This window comes from Thalassophryne amazonica, chromosome 10 (assembly GCF_902500255.1).
Source record: "Thalassophryne amazonica chromosome 10, fThaAma1.1, whole genome shotgun sequence".
In the NCBI taxonomy this organism is placed as follows: Eukaryota; Metazoa; Chordata; class Actinopteri; order Batrachoidiformes; family Batrachoididae; genus Thalassophryne; species Thalassophryne amazonica.
The window spans coordinates 71,061,018-71,084,586 of NC_047112.1; the positions used below are offsets into that span (position 1 = coordinate 71,061,018).

The window sequence follows — 23,569 nt, forward strand, 5'->3', positions numbered from 1 at the left end:
GGTTACTGTCAAGCTGTCAGCTGAGATTATTACCTTCCAGGTAGAACGATATCTCGGCGATGAGGTGGAGATGCCGTCCTGCTGATATACCCCAGTGATAATTGTCGTCAGCTGTCTCAGGTGATGGGTGACAGCTGTTACCGAGGCTGCTCCTGTGGGGCGGCGGCGCCCTCTGGTGGTGGTGGGCCAGCAGTACCTCCTCTTCAGCGGCCCACACAACAATATAAGCATGTTAAATTTTCTAATACTAGAATATAGGGCTGCCACAAATGACTATTTTGATAGTCAACTAGTCAACGATTATTTTTGCGATTAGTTGACGAGTTGGATCATGCGTAATTTCCTAAATTAAGGCCTGTAGCATTTTCTGAGAAACGTCAGGGGATGAAAACATGAACATTTCCAAATCAGTGACTATTTCTTAGACTTCATTTATATCAGTCATTCAGAAATACAAACAGTGTGGTACTTTATACTAAATCTGTGTCAGGTAGGCAGTTCTCAAAAACTAAATGTCCATGCTGGAAGGAGACAAGTGAGGGAAGCCACCAAGACACAACTCTGGAAAAGACGTTTGGCTTCTGTGAGTGGAGAAACTGGGAATAGTGCAACATTTTTATTTTCATCTTCATTTTACATATAGTCCCACCTTTTTCTGATTTGTGGTTGTTTCTGTTGCATTTCTGAAATTACAGAACTGCTATAAAGAAAAGTGTGAACATTTTATTGTTTTTTAAAACTTTGTGGAGCAAATGCAAACACCAAACTCTTATAAAGAAGGAAAAAATACACAGACGTGCAGGAAAACTTTGATATAAACTGAACAGAGCAATGCAGGCTGATTTGGCTCCCCCTATTTTTTGTATGACTAAATCAGAATAAAATAAGAGGTAACTCACTTTGAAATTAATAAAACATATAGCTGCAGCTTATAATAACTTTGAAAAATAACAAAAATCAGCAGCTTGTATTTTTATTCTGACTCCAGTTCATTTAGTGTGATGAAGTCGTTTTTAAAAGTCATTTTTATTTCTCATCAGTCACGTTTTGTGCTTGAACACTACATTAAGCTTAAGATTGAATAAATACATACCTTTGGAAAATAACAGCTGTTAAAGTTCAGAGTTCTCACCTGCTTTTTGTGATCTGTGCCTCTGAACATCAGCTTCTCCACATCAGGGTTTTATTTTTAACCAGTGTATGCGTAATTTTTGCTCAGTTCATTTATATATTCTCATTTTTTAAGGATGTTTTAAGGATATTTGACAGTTTATTTCATGTCATGATCTCATAAATTCAGTATACGATGTGCACATGATGTGAACAGGATGGTGCCATCAGAACTGCGCGGGTAGAGAAAGTGGAAAGAGAAAGGCAGCTCCACGGTTTGGTTTTGTTGTGTGTGTGTGTGTGTTTACATGTTCTCTCGGGCTAAAATCCTCTCTCTGCTCCTTGCTTGCTGTCTCAAGCGCACTGACGTTCCCTCGCTCGCAGTCTGCAGCCAGTTGACTCTGCACGCACGTACACACACACACACACCGACAGCTCCTTCGGTAAACTGCACATTTTAAACGGCTTTGAACAAGATGGCCACTGTTTTAATCGGCCGTCTTTCCCAAAATTTGAATGTCCAAATGACGGCAGGCTGCCTAAAAGTGTGAATTAGAAAAACAAAGACTTAAATAAAATAAACAACTCGTCGACTAATAAATTAGTTGTCAGTGGTTCCAATAGTCGACGTAGTCTTGACTAGTCGACTAGTTGTGGCAGCCCTCCTAGAATATATGGCTTGTACCCATGCAGCTGGTGGTAGGGAGACTTGTGATGCTGAAGCTGCGCAATCCTAGTCTTTGGGTATTCTTTAGAATTAAAAATATTGAATATATGTCACATGATTTTATTATGATTGTTGTTTTCTTTTTCACCAGTGATCATGCTTTGCAGGACTCTAGTAGGACTAAAGAAATCATGAGCTCACCACTGAAACTTAGCTTTTGCATTTCTGAGTATCTCATTTTTCCATGCAAAGCACCTCACGATTTTCGGGTCTGGGAAAAAAGATTCTTAGGGAAACACTGTAGCTGCAAAACTTCCTATCTGACTCTTTCTGAAGTTATGTACAACTGAAAGGCCTGTGAAGGAAACCTCTGAAGCAGCCTTTCAGACATGTAGCTTAAGACATTTATGGAAGAAAATGTGGCAACAGCAGACATTCACACACCAGTTTTTGTTTTGTAGAATGTTTCTGTCACTCTGTTCACATGATACAAATGTAGTTTCTGAAATCATGGTTGTATTCATGTCAGTGCTTCTTCTCTGTGCGTCTGCTGTGGCACAGTGCAGATGACTACCCTGACATTTTTAATGAGTCAGGGGGATGGGACGCAATTGTGTTGCACTGTTTGTGAGACTTGTGCTGTTCTGGATCCCTAAAAGCACCTTGACACTTTTGCAAACTTGATCCTCGCACTGGCATGCAATTTAGCGTGTCAGTGGGTAAACTCGGCATAAACTGTGCATGAACTGTGTGCATCTGCGTGCCAGTGTGCAAAGAAAATTTTGAAATGTTCAAAATTTCTAGCACACATAAATTTCGTGCCACTTGCATGAATTAGCCGTGAAGATTGTGCAACCTATTCACAAACACTGCATGTAAATGTGTGTCATTGTCAGGGTTCTTGCCAGTGCTTTTGGGGGGGGGGGGGGGGCTCCCCTATGCTGTGATTTGGATCCCCTATGCTGTGATTTAACCAACATGGGGGGGCTTTTCTTAGTGTTTTGTTGTTTTTTTTTTAAGGACATGTCGCATGTTGTTTAACGTCCCAGTTACCAACACAGAGTGGTCCTCAAGATGCAGGAAATAGTGTTATAAATTTCAAATTTTTATCGTTTATGCCCCTCCCAGTTGCTCCCAGTTGCGCCATGTGTCATTATGATGACGCCGTGTGGAAGCAACTCAGTGCCGAGACGATGCAGCTCGGCGCCACAACAGCACAAGGGCGCAAAGGAGGAAGCAAGATGGGCGCCGAAAAATTAAACCTGTTTAATTTTTTTGGCGTCCTGTGCTCGATGCAGAAAGGAAGCGGTTCCAGCGCAAGTCGGGGCAAAGAGGCGTAATTCGGGGCAAAGAGGCGTTACCTGGCGTGACTCGAAGCCAATTTATGATTCCTGCTGTGTTCCATTGTTCCCGCAGTATAAATCACGCAGGATTGTTTTTATACCGTGTACTTAATGCAGTAAAAACTACACGCTGAAGAAAAAAAATGCAGACTGATTGCCAGAAATATCCAGTAAAATGTCCGGACATCTCTAGTCCACACATGAACGTTCGTTCATGCGCGCACATGTGAACAATTAAAAGGAAAAAAAAGTCTGGCTGCAGGCATTAGTTCCTTGTTCTCTGCTCAAACTCTCACATCACAGTTAAAAAAGGACATAAGTCCTGAGACAGGACATGTCAACATCAAGTAGAACTCCAGACATCTCCACATTTGCTTGACGGTCCATTCGAACGCACGTGCGCGCGCATCTCGCGGTCAAAGGAGGAAAGAAAAGAAAAAAAAAATTGTCTGCAGGCAGTTAATTCCTTTCTCTGCTCAAACTCTCTCATCACAGTTAAAAAAGGACATAAGTCCAGGACATGTCAACATAAAGTAGAACTCCAGACATCTCCACATTTGCTTAAGGACGGTCCGTGCACGTGCATCTCACAGTCAAGGGAGGAAATAAACTATAACAGAACTCAGAGCGCAGCCCTGCAGCTCAGCACAACAAGTAGAAGAGAAGTCAGAGTGCACAGTCTGTCTGCAACCAAACTGCACTCTGACTTCTCTGTGCAGAGAACCTGCAGGCTGCGTTCTCACCACCTGTCTGCCCCCTGCTGCGCGCACCTGACGCAGAAATTCCTGCGTCGTCATAATGCCACAGGGAGCAACTGGGAGCAGCCCCGGTGTGAAAGGGGCTTTAGGATGTTGAAATGACAGGGCGATGGGTCTCAAGATAACATTACATTAGATGATGTCAAATAGTAGTAACAGGGTAGCAACAGTTACTCGCAGAACGCAGCCCCTGTTGTAGATTGGTAGGGAGATCCCTGCTCAGGCATTAATGAAGTCAGCAGTATTGGATACCGTGTTGTATGTTTCAGTACATAACAACCAAACAAGTACACTTGAGATATGTGTTCTAAACACAGTGCCAACTTCTACAAAGTTAAGCCCCTTTCACACCGGGGCTGCTCCCAGTTGCTCCCTATTGTGCCATGATGACGCCGAAAAACCACGCTGTTTGGAGTTAATTGCCAGTTAATTACTGTGTCGGCTTGCGCCTGATGACGTCTCGTTGCGCTGCGAGTTTGGCTGCCAGGTGCTGCCAGTTGCTCCCCCTCACTCTAAACTTTAAATTTTCTGCCTCTCATCCAGTCTGTTTTCTGAACACAGTACACACACGTCGCTGCCCTTGGAAGTAGTGAGCTGTTTTTGCTGTCTGTTCTTTCCTCCTTTGACCGCGAGATGCGCGCGCACACGCGCGTGCACGAACCGTCCTTTAAAGCAAGTGTGGAGATGTCTGGAGTTCAACTTGATGTTGACATGTCCTGGACTTGCGTCCTTTTTTAACTGTGATAAGAGAGTCTGAGCAGAGAAAGGAACTAACTGCCTGCAGACAATTTTTTTTTCTTCTTTCCTACTTTGACTGTGAGATGCGCGCGCGCGAACGAACCTTCAAGCGAATGTGGAGATGTCTGGACTTCTATTTGATGTTAACATGTCCTGTCTCAGGACTTATGTCCTTTTTTGTCCCTTTTTGAACTGTGATGTGAGAGTTTGAGCAGAGAACAAGGAACTAATGCCTGGAGCCAGACTTTTTTTCTTTTAATTGTTCACATGTGCGCGCGTGAACGAACGTCCATGAGTGGACCAGAGATGTCCGGACTTTTTACTGGATATTTCTGGCAATCAGTCTGCATTTTTTTTTTCTTCAGCATGTAGTTTTTACTGCATTAAGTACACGGTATAGCAACAATCCTGTGTGATTTATACTGCGGGAATCATAAATTGGCTTCGAGTCACGTCGGGTAACACCTCTTTGCCCCGAATTACGCCTCTTTGCCCCAAGTTGCACTGGAATCACTTCCTTTCTGCGCCGAGCACAGGACGCCAAAAAAATTAAACAGGTTTAATTTTTCGGCGCCCGACTTGCTTCCTCCTTTGCGCCCTCGCGCTGTTGTGGCTCCGAGCTGCATCGTCTCGGCACTGAGTTGCTTCCACGCGGTGTTGTCATAATGATGCACGGCGCAACTGGGAGCAGCCGGGAGCACCCCCTGTGTGAAAGGGGCTTTACTCCATTACTATCAAAGGCTGCACAGTTTATCCCCTCTCACTTTAACCCACTTTAAATCATTCCGTGTTTGTTAGTAGACCAGGATGGGTACAACAATGGAGCAACTGAAAATTGATCCATCTTTTATACACATAATGGCAAGGCAGAATATTAACATAAAGTGTGTGTCTTTTGTTCAAAGTATGAAATGGGCTTATGTGACCTCACTTATTAGTGGAAATAGGATGTGTGAAGTGTGCTATCTTTTCCTTTGTTCCAATGTTTTTCCCTGTTTGTCTTGTAGATGTTTGCACCGCCTGTAGCCAATGGGAAGAACAGGACACTGACACTTGCTAGCAGTCAGTTTGGTGGATCAGGTAAGTAGTGTAGAACTTTGCAGTTAACCTACATTGAAGTCTTGTCCACAGTGGGTTTTACCAGTTGTTGACCACTAATAGTTTCTGTAAATTTTCTTTATTCTTTGCACTGTTGATAGGGTTGTATTCTGTGGCAGCATGCGTGTTTTTATTATAGCCAAAAGCAAAAGGTCTAAATTTTATGTGATGAAAGTGATATTCGTTTGTAGTTACTTTAAGTAGAAAGAAAAGAAACTATAGTCAAAGTGTCCTCACAGTTAACAGTTGATGGTGAAAGGTAAACACTTAAATCTCACTTATTTCAAATCAAACACACCCCAAAATAGACAGTTTATTGTTTGGGCAGCACAGTGGCATCATGGTTAGCACTCTTGTCTCACAGTGAGAAGGTCTGGGGTTAAGATCCACACCATACCCAGTTCCAGGTCTGGGGTTCAGGTACACCGCATGCCCAGTTCCTTTCTATATTGATTTTGCATGTTCTCTTTTCGGTTTCCTCTGACTACTATTAAAAAAAAAGACCTGCTTCTTAGGTTTGTGCTCCTTAGACAACCACTGTGAACAGGGCAGTGTGTAATGATCTGGAGGAAGTCCCCAGGCGCTGCTTAGGCGCAATCAGATCATCTATTACAGTGGTCTAGTTTGGAGACCACTGATCTATGATGAGGATGGGTTAAATGCAGAGGCAAAATTCCCTTAAAGCCCCTTTCACACCGGGGCTGCTTCGAGTTGCGTCGGGCGTCGTCATAATGCCGCTGCGTGGAAGCAACCCAGTTCCGAGACGATGCGGCTCGATGCCACAACGGTGCGAGGGACGCAAAGGAAGAAGCAAATCAGACACCAAAAATTAAACGTTTAATTTTTTTTGCGTCCCATGCTCAACGCAGAAAGGAAGTGGTTTTAGCGCAAGTCAGGGCAAAGTGACGTTACTCGACGCGACTGGAAGCCACACCCTCACATTAGAATGTTACCCGATGCCTATTTACCCATGATTCCTGCTGTGTGCCATTGTTCCCGCAGTATAAATCACGTAGGATTGTTTTTATACCGTGTACACAATGCAGTGAAACTACATGCTCAAAAAGAGCACAGAAAAACAATGCCGCTGATTTCTACTGCTGCTCCTTGCTCTTCTCTCACAAATGTGTTTAAATAAAGTCCATAAAAGTCCTGCTCACAGACTGCCAGAGACAGGACATGTCCACATCAAGTATAACTCCAGACGTCGCCACATTTACTCACAGATGGTTCGTTCCACGCGCGCGCAGCTCGCGGTCTAAGGAAGAAAGCTAAACTGTAACAGAACTCAAAGTGCAGACCTGCAGCTCAGCACAAGAACAAATATAAACTAGAAGACAAATCAGATGCACAGTCTGGCTGCAGCCAAACTGTGCACTTTGATTCCTCTGTGCAGAGATCCTGCAGGCTGCGTTCTCACCTCCTCTCTGCCCCCCTGCTGCGCACACCTGTCGCAGACATTCCTGCGTCGTTATGACGCCACAGGAAGCAACTCAAAGCAGCCCCGGTGTGAAAGGGGCTTAAGGGATTAATAAAGCATGAATTATTATTAATATTATTAGTCTATCAGTTGAAGATTAATTTGAGGTGATTTAGAGCGCTCATATTCTCACCACCACTTCAGTACATTAAGTAGCGATAAATGAACTGGATGTCGTCATATAAAATGTGATATTTGAAAGGCAGCGAGTGAGTTATTCAAAATAATTGACAGTCCTGACTTTGAATAGCTTGTGTTTTTGGGAGAAACCACTATGGCATTTGTTTTAACAGCAGGTGCATTCTGTTTATTTCACTAAAACAACTCTCACACCCAGCTGAGTTTTGTGCTGTAACAGGCTGAGCTACAACTCGGCTCATTGCCCCAAACAGTTCTCGCCTGGCAGTATTTCACATCGGGTTCTCTAAAGCAGGTACACCACTTGGGAGAGGTTTGAACTCTGTGGACTCCCAGCCTTCTTGGCACTCCCCAAGTTTGGATCAGGACAGCCTGGTGCAGTTCGGTGTAACTCCAGGCAAACCTGCTGCACACACTGTCCACAACTCTTGATATGTGAAAGTAATTCAAAATTGTATACCAAGTTGCATCCAACCTGCACCGGGCTGCTCAGCAGAGTGTGAGGTGGCTGAGGGAAACACTGCTCGGGGAAAACTCTGTGCCAAACCTGACTGTGTGTGAGAGCAAATCAACTGTAGTAGAGTGAATAATAAGTCATCTTAACAGGGCTAGTTTTATAATGGTTATTTCAGCAAGATGCAGTAGTTAGCTCCGTATCTACTTAATGCTATTTTGTGTTGGTATTTATCCTTGTACGTTTGTGCATTTCCAAGACAGCACTTGGCCTGTTAAAATGGATCTTCATAATGATCGCGCTACTCCTAATTTTTAGTGCCATAACTTTGTTTTTGTTGGGAAAGAGTAAATGTGTATGTGGTCCCCCTGGAGGCTTCCTTTGAAAAATTGGTGGCGGTCCCCTTTAACTGTGTCAAATTTGGCAGTGGTGTCTGTATGAAGAACTGATAGATAAGACTGCAGCTTAATTCTTAACAGGTCTGTAAGATATATATTAATTATTAAAATTGTATGCAGATTTTAAAGTTTTGAGTTTATTTTTTTAGCAGCTGTCTTATCAGTCTTTTTTTTTATTACCGTTTTAGTGATTCTTTGTTTCTCTATTTTTATGGTGCTGCATAACCCCTTCAAACACCTGAAACCTTTGAGTGAGCTTTTCTGGCTTCCTGAATGTTATTAGTAAGTCTCGTTACTTTCATTTCTCTGTCATCCTGCCAACGTGCCGTGTGAAATAGAGTCACACTCCCCAGTCTCCCCCCGAGTGAGAACTTGGCCACTGAGGAACAAAAGCAAAAAAAAAGGAGCTTATGGACTTGAAACGACTCCTCCACCCTGATGTGTAAAACACTCCTCCCCCAACACTGCACAGGGTTCTTGCCCCTACTGATCTGCAGGAAATGGCTTGAATCCGAGACAGTGTCCCTCACCCCAGCTTGCAGCCTCTTAAGTTAGCCCAGCATGCAGTGAGGGGGGGGGGGGGGGGGGGGGGGGAGAGAGAGAGAGAGAGAGAGATTGTTGTATAGAAGGATCAGCCTGTGGAAGGCAGGATTGTGTTTGTTTCTGTTACAGCAGGCAATTACTAAACAGTGAGGAGTTGATTCCACCCCCCCCTCCCTCCCCCGTGTCCCAAAGTGTGGCCCTCGGTCATTGACACCCATTTTATTGCCATACTTCATGCCACCACATCTAACTTTGGCAGATCTGCAGGTAGCCTCTAGTAGCACTTCAGCATCTATGTTCTAACATGCAAAAATTTTGTCCCGGTAATGTCACTGCAGTCTGTCGATAACAGGCCTTTGTATAGTTATTCAGGTTTAAAGAACAACACTTAAAGCTTGTATTTGTTGTTCCTTATTCCTGTACCTTGAATGTTGAAATTTTACACAAAGTATTCAGAAATGCTCTTTTTGTGGGCTTGTAAGCTATTGGTCAAAATTAGAATTAATGTGCATGAAATAACAGTGTCCATCTTTGACGTCACGTGGACAGTTTGTGTATTGAGGGGTCCAGCAGCGCGGGAAAAGCAGCGAGTGGCCTACTGGCCCACCACACCACCTCCATTCATCAACACAAAAGTGCTCAGAGGGGTGCTAATTGCATTAGGCGTCCTTCTCTCTTCCTCAGTGGTCGGTGTGCGTGTGTGTTGGGCAGACCGGAGAGAAGCAACCATTGGCGAGAAGAGAGGGATGTTTGAGAAGTAGGGGTGGTAGAGTGTGACCGTGCGTGTGGTGGGAGCTGGTCAGGCCCCCTAGCCTCGAGGCGGGCGTCCCCTCTGTCACCTCTGCAGCTGCTGGCAATGTTTCTAACCCCCTTCACACACAAATACTCCAATTGCGACAAGCCCGCTTCCCTTGGATCACAACAAACAGCATTGTGAATTTACACATGTAGTCTTTATTTGTTTACTGGCAGCGTTTTTGGCCCCAAGTGATCTATGTACATGCAGTATTTTCTGTTGTATACACTGTTCATGTGTATTCAACAGTAGTTAATCTAAAGGTGCCCTGACACGAGCATGCCTTTGCTTCACGCAATAGCATCAACTGTGTCGTGACGATCCCACCTGATGTGTTCACAGCTGGAAGCTGTTCTTTGTTCTACCGGCTGCCACCGTGCTGGCCGCTGCGTATATAAAGGTATTATTTCATGGCAGATTAATCATTTTTTTCTGCAAATTGGCCGTTGAAAATGACTCTAATCACTTCCTGAATCACAGAGGAGGCTGCAGCTGGAGCCATTCGCACGCACGCGCCTAACAAGCTGCAGAAAGCATTTTGAGCCGTCTAAAAAGTAATTATTTGACTTGTTTACATTGTCATGACTTGATAAAACTGTTGCGTGTTTTTCCCTTCTTGTGTGCAGCTGTTAAAGTATTTATTTTTATGTTTATAACAGATTTAACTTCTTGTTATAATCGTTTAGACGAGCTGCGCTCTGATGCAATCCACTGACGTCACCACTCGCTCTTTTCACTTCTTGTTTACTCCACTTGACGAGCTTGACGCATCAGGAAATCCACATAGAAAGGAACATTATTTTGTGTTCTGCGCATGTCCTATCCGCAAGGAATCTTGGTCTTTTGAGTACGGCAACTACTTGTATGCAGCACGCGCAACCCGCCGGAATCCACAGAAGCAGAGGTAAATAAGTATGGCGAAATCCAGACGCGGCAGTACAGCACCACACTTTTGGAGCTTGGAGGAAACCGAATACTTCATTAGTATCGTGAAAGACATGAATATAATGTCTTTTATTGATGGAAATGATGCATATTTGCGTCATGATGTTCTCCGTGCATCTGGACGTTGTCCATGCGTCGCTGTTTGGATGGGGATATTCCAAATGATACCAATGACCATGTATACAGGAGTAACTCTGTCTGCTTAAGCACGTAAACGGATTATTCATAATGATTCAGAAACCGGAATATTAACCTTAATGGCCCAGTCACACAGCACACGACTATTCCTGAACGAAGGGAAAAAGTAAAAAAAGTCGCAATTCGTTGAGAAAAGGTGGACGAAAGAGCTTTATCACCGAACAGTCTGCGAAGCAAGAGCGCAAAAGGGACGAAAGAGGAACTTAACAAAACTGAAGCTCACGATCTCGATGCTTTAACGAAAGCCACTTCTTTCACAATTTCTCGGATAGTCACACAACTGAAAAGCCACCGAAGCCACCGTCTGAATCTTCTGAATGGTGGACGAGGTGGGCATGCCACAACATGTCCTGTGAGACTTCAACACGAAGGCGCTTTTGCTCTGCCATCAGCTTTGTGCCCAAGCCATCGGCATGAATTTCGCTGCAACTCTTTTCATGGCAAAATCTTCTGTCACAGTGGAATGTGCCGAAAAAGTGCTGATGTCCACCTCTTCTGCAATTTCTCAGATAGTCACACGACGGTCCTGCATCACCACAGCGTTCACTTTGGAAATGATCTGGTCATTTCAGCGTGTTGATGGCCGACCGGAGCACGGCTTGCTGTCCACCGTTGTGCGGCCGTCTTTAAACCGGATGTACCGCTCCTTAATCTGTGTGATGCCCAAAGGATCATCACCGAAAGCTGTCTGAATAATCCGAATGGTTTCCACCTGGCTGTCGCCCAGTTTCTGGCAAAATTTAATGCAGTCGCGCTGCTCCAGTCGTTTTGCCATTTCCTTGCAAAGAAAAAACGATGAGAGACTACACCCATCCTCACACAAAGGCTGCTTACTTACAAGCAAATGACGCAATCGACAGGCGTGAAAAAATTCACGCATGCGCACGAAGGTTCAAGGTTGGCTCATGCAAGCACACGTGATTCAAATCCATCAGGTTTTTGAAAAAAATAAAAATGTTGGATACTTTTCTAACAGACCTCGTACAGTGTTTTCAGCTTTGAGAAGGTACTGTCCTGAGCCTCAGACGTGATTTTTCTTGACACTGGCTGTGACTGTTTGTCCTGCTATACGACAGTCACTGGATGTATGTTCACATTTGCAGTAGGTGGATATGATGTTTGTCTTTAAAACCTGATGCTGATGTTATTGTTGCAGGAGACTATGTTGAATTATGACATTTACAGTGGTGTAATTTACTCTATGGTAAACTCAAAACGTGCACAATTTCTTCAGTCACAGCCACAGAAGCCTATAACTTCTGGGTGTGTTGGTGGCTTTCCTCACTCTTGTCCTTCTCCACAGTCACTTAGTTTTTGAGAACTGTAGCCTCTGCACAGATTTACCATAGAGTGCCATACTGATTGTATGTCTTCACAATTCATGTAAACAAAGTCCAAGACATAATCAGTGTCTTGGGAATCTTCATGTATCCATCCCCTGTCTTGTCTGAAGGAAACTGGATGTAAAAGTGATGGTTTGCATGTACCTTACTAAAAGGGGCATTTACTTATTCACACCATCATTTTGGCTTTTAGACTTTTATTTCTTTTAATTCTTGATACTTTTCACTGTGAGTTTAAAGGGAATCATTTTAGAAATTTCAATATACAAAGCCTGAATTGTTTTTTGTTTATTGATGTTCTAAAAAAATTTCTAACATGTAAATGTTCAAGGGAGCAAACACTTCTTCACACCACTGTATGTTGACTTTAGGAGAACACGTCAGTGTTGTTTTTTCCCAGTTATATCATGTTAGTTGACTGTTTACATGTTGACCACTGGATGACATGACCAAAAATTGTCACTCTGTAGCAGAACTCCATATCAATTGACTATTATTATTATTATTATTATTATTCATATTATTATTAATTTGCTCCTGCTGTTACATATTGCAGGAGCTATAGGATTGGGGTCTCTTAATCACTGTGTCATTCTGTCACAAAGTCTTGTTAATGTGGCATCTCCTGGGTGGCTACATATAAATATATGCATGGAGGGTGGTTTGGAGTTTTTGCTCCTAATGTTTTGTTTTGACTTTGACCTTCAAAATTGCTTGGGTTTGCACATTGAGATATAAATAATAAATAATACAAGTTTATAAATAATACAAGTTTGAAAGCAGAGTAGCTTTTCAGCTTAGCTTTTATTTTGAGTTGTTCATGATATTAACACCAAAACTAAAATCATCATACATGAGGATGCAGAATTTTGAAATATTTTCATAATCTTGGCCATTTTGACAGGTATTTTCAATTTACATTTTTCTCCACTCTTATTAGCGACAGAAGCATTGGGGTCCTTCTCGGTCTGCTTGTTATTTTGCCTCAGAATGTAGTGGCCAGTGCACTTTCTTTTCAAAACAGAAGGTTCTCTGTTCAAGACCACTCCATGGCCATTCTGTATGTAATGTGGAGTTGTGTCAGGAAGGGCATCTGGCATCAAACGTGTGCCAGATCAACATGCGGATCCATATCTGATCTGGTATAGTGACTAAGAGCATGAAGACAAGTTTTGTATGTTGATGTGGCCTCATCTGAATATTACATGACATCACCTTAGCTTCAAGCAGACACACACACAAAAAGGTGGCCTGTGAGAACCTTCCCAGGAGATTGAGCTCTAAATACGTACTTTAAATGGTGGCAGCCAGAGAGCACAAAAATTAAGGATGGGTTGAATCTTTATTTGTATGTAAAATGGCAGAGATACAGTATCTACTTGTGAGCCAAATGTGGGCTGGACTGAGGTGGGTAGTCTGGGCGCACTACGGTTCAGTGTCCTTCGTCAGAGCGCCACAGCAGCTCCACTCAACTCTGCATCGCCATTTCATGGCAAGCACTTAATCCAAGATAGCAAGATGAATTCTCCTTTACTGATGCGATGCCTCAGACATTGTGATATGTCGATTCACCCTACTGCATATAGGTACTTGCGTACTGCCATGGAGGCTGCACTATTTGTTTTGCCTGAATTTTCTGAGGTTGGCTGACCAACGTATTTCCAGCTCCTTTGTAACCCGCAGTATATTAAGGGGGGAAAAAAACATTGAATATGTCTAAAAAAGATTGGATAACCACAAAGTGGTAATAAATACATACCTGAAACACAGCTGCTTCTCACTGATTTTACTTCTCCCATGTTTGCACACAGCAGCCTTGTAGAATATCATTCTGCTGTCTTTTGCTACATGACTTGATATGTAAAGTTGTTACCTCCCTCTGTTTACAAGTGCTATGAGTTCCACATGATGGTCAATAACCATTTGACAGCCATTGTCACGTTTGTGTTGCTTGTTTGTTTCAGTCAATACACAGGTAACATTGCTAGCATGAACATGTGGTATAGGGTTGGGTATCGAGAACCGGTTCTTTTCGGGTATCGTTAAGCAATGATTTGATCCACCGATATCAATAGTCTTTTTGCTTAACGGTTCCCTTTTCGGTACTTCAGAGCAGCCATTGTTTTTGAGGTTGCTTGTCAGGAAAATGGTAATTTCTCTACGTTGATTACAGACCCTGCAGTGGGTCTGTAATCAGCTGCTTCTGCAGTGCGACTCCACTTTGAAGCGTGAACCAATGAAGCTATGCGTCAATCCGCTGTCTCGTTGGTTCTTTGATTCGCTGCTCTTCGGAAGCGGCAAGTCCACTTCTTAAGCCTTCTCAAAGCCATTAAAATATGTTAATCATGAGTTTTGTGTGGATTAAAGTCACTAACTGGGACTCTTGTTGCAGTCAAGAAGCGAGAATCATCCTCCATTCCATTAGCACAGCTCCAAAAGCTGTGTGGCTCTCTGCAGAGACAGAGTCCGGTCAGAATTAATAACTTTAAAACGAATTGCCGCTTTAAATAAAATGACACCTCTTTCCAAACGCTGTAATACAGACAATAAACTACAATTGACTAAAACGTTTTTCCTCCCAAAATGAGACGTGCTGCATTCTTTATGAATTTCATCCTGACGTGCAGCACAGCCAGCTACAAGAGCTCAGCTCAGACATATGGAAAGAAATTCATGCCAGTAATGTCTGAAAGGAAATGCTTTTCACAAAAACTACAGATTTTGTTTATTTCTATTTATGTCCAGAGATCAATGATCCACCGTGTAGAGTTTATGTCCAGAGTTTAAGGATCCAGTGACCAATTTCATATTTATTTACTTTAAGACTCAATAAAATGTTGTTGACATAGAAAACCTGTAGAGCCTAGTTTTAGTACATAGAAAATTCACAAGAGGTATCGATAAAGGAATAGATAAGGAATTGGATTGATAAGCGGAATCGATAATGGTATAGATATTGATTTTTAAAATCTTATCAATACCCATCCCTAGCGTGGTAGCTGTTTCAAGTCCCATGTTCACATCACAGCTCCCCCATTGAGATCTCAAATACAGCCGTCTGCCATCTCTGTCGCTCTGACTCTTTGTGGTCACACTTCTCCAAAATCGGATAAACTTGTTCGTGTTTCTCTGCGAGGCTCACCGGCTCCCAGCATAGTTTTCCACTGCAGGGATCTTCCCTGACATGAGATGTTTTTCAGCTGTGGGACTGTCATATTCCTGAAATGTTCCCCTCTCCATGACTACAGACTTGAATACAACGCATGTGAAAGTAAATGTAAACAAACACTATAAAAGTAATTATCAAATTAAGCGAAAATTGCCAATGTTATTGGAAGTTTGTTGATTGGCTAAAAAAGAAGAAAAAAATCTAGATGCTGACGGCGCAGTGCGTTCTGGGATGACCTTTCCTATATGTGGATGGGAGAATGAAGTAGACATTGCTCACCTCTTTTTAAAATGACATTTTATGCAGAAAAGTCTGAGGTTTTAAATTATACATTAGAAAGCAGCAGTTCACTTAAACTAAAAAACAAAACCCTATGTGCATGTCTCTGGTAAATGTCAAATGAACTGACTATTCTAAATAAATAAAGAATTCTGATAATACTGAAGCATTTTTTTATTTTTAGTGCCATATTCTCTGATAAATTAATTAATAAACATGGGGAATTTAGCTTTATTTCATCTGCTGTTGATAAACACTCACAAATGTGAGTCTCTCGACGATTAATAATAATAAATGTATTTGTAAAGCACTTTCCATCAAAATGTTACATAACAAACAATCCAAAATAAACAAGAACAAGCAGCTTGAATGTGTTCAGCTGCTCTCTACTGTCGTGACAGGAGCGTGAATAGCCCCGCCTTTTCTAAGTGTCCAGCGAGCAGTGTTGGATGTTCATATATGGCACCTGGAATTTGGCTGACACCTGCCGAGAGGAGGATCGAATTGGCACTTGCTGTCTTTTGGCCGCTAGTGTGTGCGAATGGCTGTAGCAACAGCTGTACAAGGCGTTTGGGCAGCTAAGATTTTTCACGAGTGGCATTTGACTCCTTCTTTTTGCGTCATTCTGCCTCAGTCGTGTTATATGTGAAGGGGCCCTAAAGAGTGAATTAAATGTGGACTTTGATGACATCGTGTTAGTGACCGCCCCTCAAACCCATTCATTGAAACTAATGGGAAAACCAGATTTTTTTTATAGCTTGAAATCTGTGTTTTTTTGTTTGTTTTTGTGAACTTTGACAGGGAATACATAAAAATGTTGAACAGGTGTGTTTGTGCAGCAGATAAGAAAATATTTACAGAGGAATCCTGCAAATGGTGATACAAGCATCAAATTTGGCACAAATACTCCTTAGACATAACTCTTTTGAAAACCAAGAATTTTCAGCCTGACTGACTGAACAGAAAGGGAACACCCTAAATTTGATAATCTGAGTGATCACATAAGAACATTGTGCCATTGGTTAGGGGATTGCCCTGGACTATTGATGTTATTTAAAAACGCTGAAGTACTTTTTATCCGATAAATTGATAGAATAATCCATTCCAAAAATATTCAATAGCTGCAGCCCTACTAGTGTCATCTATTGAGCAGAAACTGTATCATTATTTAAAATTGGGCCTAGCATAACATTTGCCTATCTGTAACACGAAATTCATAATTTATTCGGAAAAGCCTCAAAATGTGTAAAAGCCAATGTTGTGAGAATGTTACTCATGAATGGGGAAAAAAGGCTTGCGTAATTTCTGATATATGTTTGCTGTATTCATTGATCAAGTCATGATGATGACCATTAAACGTTTTGAATGATTTGAGGAGGTTTGCGGTATAGCAGTGTTTAACTTAAGTTATTCAGTAGCAAAGACACTCTTTGAATAAAATTTTGATATGATTTACAGTCTTGAGTAGTGTATTATTCAACTGCTTGCCCAAATCTAGTTTTACAAGTAGCAAACAAAACTCACAATACATTATCATGTCAAATTGCAACACTTGTAGGATCACGTCTTAAGAATTGTTTTCCATGTTGAATTGGCACCTAAGTATCATGATATGCATCATGTTGGAAAGAAGTGTATTGTCCTAGTACTATTGGCTAGTTCCCGAAGCACTGCAGTAGTGACTAGCCATACAGAGGGAATAAATAGTGTTTACTGCACAAGCAACTCCAAAAGACTGGTGTGATGTCCTCACTCGTGTGGTCTTTGGGAAAATACACCGTTTGCAGACATTTACTAGTGAGATTCCACTCTTAGCCAGTAATGGACAATGAGGCTGCTGTGGGATCCTGCAGTGGTGCTGTGCCAGAATGTGGCCTACTACCTGAATTCTCCTTGCCGATCTTCCAGTTTTACACCGAATTCTGTGTACAGCTGTAGTAGAGGGATTGATTGCTTTCATTGGCTGTTTAAATCCAAGTTTGTTTTGGATTTTATTTTATTTTTTTAACCCCTCTTGCTTTAAGAGACCATTGGCCGTCTACTCTTGCCAGTGGTCAGCATTGAATACATTTAGCTTGGGGTCAGACTGCATGACACTATCTTGTGTGGTGGCTTATCAGTATTATGATTCTTTACAAATTGGTTGTTGTTGTAACAGGATCTATTTCACTGGCCTGATTGTGCAGCGTTTGGATTAAACATTGTAAGTAATGTTCAGCATCATGGTAGTCTTCAGTCATTCCTGACCTTCACACTGTACCATGCTTTGAGGAAAACCTATGATGTGCGATATCACTGTTCAGTATTGTCATGATGATATGAGTTGCGATAAATTAACAAACACTGATGAATCAACAGGATTTTTGGCTCTTCCATGTCTCTTGACTTAACACAGTTTGAACAAAAACACAAATGTTGAACTCCTTCTACCGGCTTTCCACACTGCTCACCGTGGAAACATCGAGTGCTAGCACTTCAGGGTCAAATCTTAACTCGTGTCGTGGTGTTTGCAAATAAAAAATATTTTTCTTTTTCATTGCACCTTAAGCAGCCTTTTGTGACATGTTTATTGTGCATGCTCATGTTGCAGTGACAAGGAATTGAATTAGTGAGTTAGTTGTGCAGCACTAGTCCTACAGTAGACCATGGTGTGATGCGGTAATGTGGCCAGTTCCTTTCTCTGCCACCTTATACCTCTCTGCTTCCTTTAGTATACATGTTTCCCACTGTCTGCAATTTTGTGTATACTTAGGACATTATATGTGATTGTTACTAATAGAAACTACCTTTGTGTTTGTGTGTGTTTAAGTACTCCAGCAATTTTTTTCTGTGACGTTTGTATGAGACCCATTCATATCTCCTATGTGGCATGCTAATGTAACTTAAAATGATTTTCAACCAAATCCTATTAACTTGCATAGCATCACAAAATGTGGAAAACATCACTACAGTAGTTTGCAGTCATTCTTTGGAAACATTTCTCTAACATTTTTACCCATTATTACATTTTTTACATTATGTACCCAACTTCTCTGAGTATTTTACAGTATCTCATTAAAATGTAATGCCTGTAATAATGTCATTTTAAACTAGAGGCATTGTGGGCGGGGGTAGAGGTTTCCATTTACATCAGATAGTGATTCTTATTCTCCACGATTCAGTCGATTTCAAAAATCTATTTATTTTAAAAAAAATGTGTCCACTTTGATTTAGTCTCTCTCCTCTCTGTCATAAATGTGGAGTTGCTGTCACGCGTCTATCACGGGTTCCATACAACAGTTCACACTGCGTTAGCAAGTTAGCTTGGCTCATTAACATAGAGCAGAAACTGATTCAAACTCCTTTGTCTACATTAAAAGTGAGCATGTGGGCACACTTTAGATTCTATAATATCCCGGGAAAGAAGTAGCTTCATAGGACAGATTCAGTATGCAAGCTGTGCAAAATAAAGGTCAAGCATTTTGGAGATGCAACACATGCTGATGATGTTCATTTAGCACGTCATCGGCCTGAGTTGATAGAAGTTGAACAGCCATAGCGGCAACACCAGGAGCCGCCAAGTGCACACTGCTTCATTGTGATCAACTTCCAGCCAGTACTGAACATGCAAAAAAGAATAACTTGATCCATCGGGTCTTTCATTACGAAAGACCTGCGCCCCTACAGCATTGTGGAAAACAAATGCCTTTTATTCATAGATTTGCTCGTTGTTTTTTCAAATATAAAACTACATAATATTAGACAACAAACACATGTTGGGGGAGCACAAAATGTAAAACTGTGCTAAAGAGAGCTACGAGCAGAGAACAGCTTAAGAGTTTCCAATAATCTGTCAAACATTTTCCTGTTTTTTTTTTTTGTTTTTTTTTTACACCTGTTGGCAAATCAGTTGAGACTAGTAATAGCTGTGATATTAGCCTCTCCTTGGACTATTGAAGCTCTTGAAGCTGCCACTGTTACACAAACCCCAGAACATGAACACAGCATTTTTGACCAATGAGGAGATTTGTGTTCTCAAATATTAACTTGGTTGTCTTTCAACCAAGACAATCTGCATTCTTGCATCCCCTCTTGCTTGCCTCTACTGGTGGTTGGCTCTCACTGCGGTATTGTATCACTTCCTGTTCCGGAGCACAGCGGTGTTTTTCTGTATCTGTTAGCTGTTTAATCTGCGCAGTTAGATTGATCTAGTTATCTAGATTACGATTTGTTTCCCAGTGTAATCTTTACGTGCCTTAACTAAAGCACTCCTTCTGCTGAATCACCTCTAAATTATTTACACATTATTCACTTTGCGTGTTTTTAGGAATCTGCTAGCTTAGCGTAGCTACTAGCTCTTAGCCGATTTAGCATGGCGGCTTCTCCTGTCTCTCCCGCACTTTTCTGCTCTGGGTGTGAAATGTTTAGTTATTCCTCGGCCTCCTTTAGCAGTAACGGTACTTGTAATAAGTGTAGCTTATTCGTAGCTTTGGAGGCCAGGCTGGGCGAATTGGAGACTCGGCTCCGCACCGTGGAAAATTCTACAGCTAGCCAGGCCCCTGTAGTCGGTGCGGACCAAGGTAGCTTAGTCGCCGTTAGTTACCCCCTGGCAGATCCCGAGCAGCCGGGAAAGCAGGCTGACTGGGTGACTGTGAGGAGGAAGCGTAGCCCTAAACAGAAGCCCCGTGTACACCGCCAACCCGTTCACATCTCTAACCGTTTTTCCCCACTCGACGACACACCCGCCGAGGATCAAACTCTGGTTATTGGCGACTCTGTTTTGCGAAATGTGAAGTTAGCGACACCAGCAACCATAGTCAGTTGTCTTCCGGGGGCCAGAGCAGGCGACATTGAAGGAAATTTGAAACTGCTGGCTAAGGCTAAGCGTAAATTTGGTAAGATTGTAATTCACGTCGGCAGTAATGACACCCGGTCACGCCAATCGGAGGTCACTAAAATTAACATTAAATCGGTGTGTAACTTTGCAAAAACAATGTCGGACTCTGTAGTTTTCTCTGGGCCCCTCCCCAATCAGACCGGGAGTGACATGTTTAGCCGCATGTTCTCCTTGAATTGCTGGCTGTCTGAGTGGTGTCCAAAAAATGAGGTGGGCTTCATAGATAATTGGCAAAGCTTCTGGGGAAAACCTGGTCTTGTTAGGAGAGACGGCATCCATCCCACTTTGGATGGAGCAGCTCTCATTTCTAGAAATCTGGCCAATTTTCTTAAATCCTCCAAACCGTGACTATCCAGGGTTTGGACCAGGAAGCAGAGTTGTAGTCTTACACACCTCTCTGCAGCTTCTCTCCCCCTGCCATCCCCTCATTACCCCATCCCCGTACAGACGGTGCCTGCTTCCAGACTACCAATAACCAGCAAAAATCTATTTAAGCATAAAAATTCAAAAAGAAAAAATAATATAGCACCTTCAACTGCACCACAGACTAAAACTGTTAAATGTGGTCTATTAAACATTAGGTCTCTCTCTTCTAAGTCCCTGTTGGTAAATGATATAATAATTGATCAACATATTGATTTATTCTGCCTTACAGAAACCTGGTTACAGCAGGATGAATATGTTAGTTTAAATGAGTCAACACCCCCGAGTCACACTAACTGTCAGAATGCTCGTAGCACGGGCCGGGGCGGAGGATTAGCAGCAATCTTCCATTCCAGCTTATTAATTAATCAAAAACCCAGACAGAGCTTTAATTCATTTGAAAGCTTGACTCTTAGTCTTGTCCATCCAAATTGGAAGTCCCAAAAAACAGTTTTATTTGTTATTATCTATCGTCCACCTGGTCGTTACTGTGAGTTTCTCTGTGAATTTTCAGACCTTTTGTCTGACTTAGTGCTTAGCTCAGATAAGATAATTATAGTGGGCGATTTTAACATCCACACAGATGCTGAGAATGACAGCCTCAACACTGCATTTAATCTATTATTAGACTCTATTGGCTTTGCTCAAAAAGTAAATGAGTCCACCCACCACTTTAATCATATCTTAGATCTTGTTCTGACTTATGGTATGGAAATAGAAGACTTAACAGTATTCCCTGAAAACTCCCTTCTGTCTGATCATTTCTTAATAACATTTACATTTACTCTGATGGACTACCCAGCAGTGGGAAATAAGTTTCATTACACTAGAAGTCTTTCAGAAAGCGCTGTAACTAGGTTTAAGGATATGATTCCTACTTTATGTTCTCTAATGCCATATACCAACACAGTGCAGAGTAGCTACCTAAACTCTGTAAGTGAGATAGAGTATCTCGTCAATAGTTTTACATCCTCATTGAAGACAACTTTGGATGCTGTAGCTCCTCTAAAAAAGAGAGCTTTAAATCAGAAGTGCCTGACTCCGTGGTATAACTCACAAACTCGTAGCTTAAAGCAGATAACCCGTAAGTTGGAGAGGAAATGGCGTCTCACTAATTTAGAAGATCTTCACTTAGCCTGGAAAAAGAGTCTGTTGCTCTATAAAAAAGCCCTCCGTAAAGCTAGGACATCTTTCTACTCATCACTAATTGAAGAAAATAAGAACAACCCCAGGTTTCTTTTCAGCACTGTAGCCAGGCTGACAAAGAGTCAGAGCTCTATTGAGCTGAGTATTCCATTAACTTTAACTAGTAATGACTTCATGACTTTCTTTGCTAACAAAATTTTAACTATTAGAGAAAAAATTACTCATAACCATCCCAAAGACGTATCGTTATCTTTGGCTGCTTTCAGTGATGCCGGTATTTGGTTAGACTCTTTCTCTCCGATTGTTCTGTCTGAGTTATTTTCATTAGTTACTTCATCCAAGCCATCAACATGTTTGTTAGACCCCATTCCTACCAGGCTGCTCAAGGAAGCCCTACCATTATTTAATGCTTCGATCTTAAATATGATCAATCTATCTTTGTTAGTTGGCTATGTACCACAGGCTTTTAAGGTGGCAGTAATTAAACCATTACTTAAAAAGCCATCACTTGACCCAGCTATCTTAGCTAATTATAGGCCAATCTCCAACCTTCCTTTTCTCTCAAAAATTCTTGAAAGGGTAGTTGTAAAACAGCTAACTGATCATCTGCAGAGGAATGGTCTATTTGAAGAGTTTCAGTCAGGTTTTAGAATTCATCATAGTACAGAAACAGCATTAGTGAAGGTTACAAATGATCTTCTTATGGCCTCGGACAGTGGACTTATCTCTGTGCTTGTTCTGTTAGACCTCAGTGCTGCTTTTGATACTGTTGACCATAAAATTTTATTACAGAGATTAGAGCATGCCATAGGTATTAAAGGCACTGCGCTGCGGTGGTTTGAATCGTATTTGTCTAATAGATTACAATTTGTTCATGTAAATGGGGAATCTTCTTCACAGACTAAAGTTAATTATGGAGTTCCACAAGGTTCTGTGCTAGGACCAATTTTATTCACTTTATACATGCTTCCCTTAGGCAGTATTATTAGACGGTATTGCTTAAATTTTCATTGTTACGCAGATGATACCCAGCTTTATCTATCCATGAAGCCAGAGGACACACACCAATTAGCTAAACTGCAGGATTGTCTTACAGACATAAAGACATGGATGACCTCTAATTTCCTGCTTTTAAACTCAGATAAAACTGAAGTTATTGTACTTGGCCTCACAAATCTTAGAAACATGGTGTCTAACCAGATCCTTACTCTGGATGGCATTACCCTGACCTCTAGTAATACTGTGAGAAATCTTGGAGTCATTTTTGATCAGGATATGTCATTCAAAGCGCATATTAAACAAATATGTAGGACTGCTTTTTTGCATTTACGCAATATCTCTAAAATCAGAAAGGTCTTGTCTCAGAGTGATGCTGAAAAACTAATTCATGCATTTATTTCCTCTAGGCTGGACTATTGTAATTCATTATTATCAGGTTGTCCTAAAAGTTCCCTAAAAAGCCTTCAGTTAATTCAAAATGCTGCAGCTAGAGTACTGACGGGGACTAGAAGGAGAGAGCATATCTCACCCATATTGGCCTCTCTTCATTGGCTTCCTGTTAATTCTAGAATAGAATTTAAAATTCTTCTTCTTACTTATAAGGTTTTGAATAATCAGGTCCCATCTTATCTTAGGGACCTCGTAGTACCATATCACCCCAATAGAGC

General features: G+C 41.7%; 1 protein-coding gene across 1 annotated transcript in view; it reads left to right on the forward strand.

Annotated features, from left to right (window-relative positions):
* Positions 1-23,569, forward strand: part of tcf3b (transcription factor 3b) — a 100,647-nt gene that overhangs the window by 25,327 nt on the left and 51,751 nt on the right. The window contains exon 3 of the mRNA XM_034180234.1: positions 5,624-5,696. Within this exon, the coding sequence (XP_034036125.1) occupies positions 5,624-5,696 (73 nt within the window). The remainder of the gene's footprint in view (positions 1-5,623; positions 5,697-23,569) is intronic.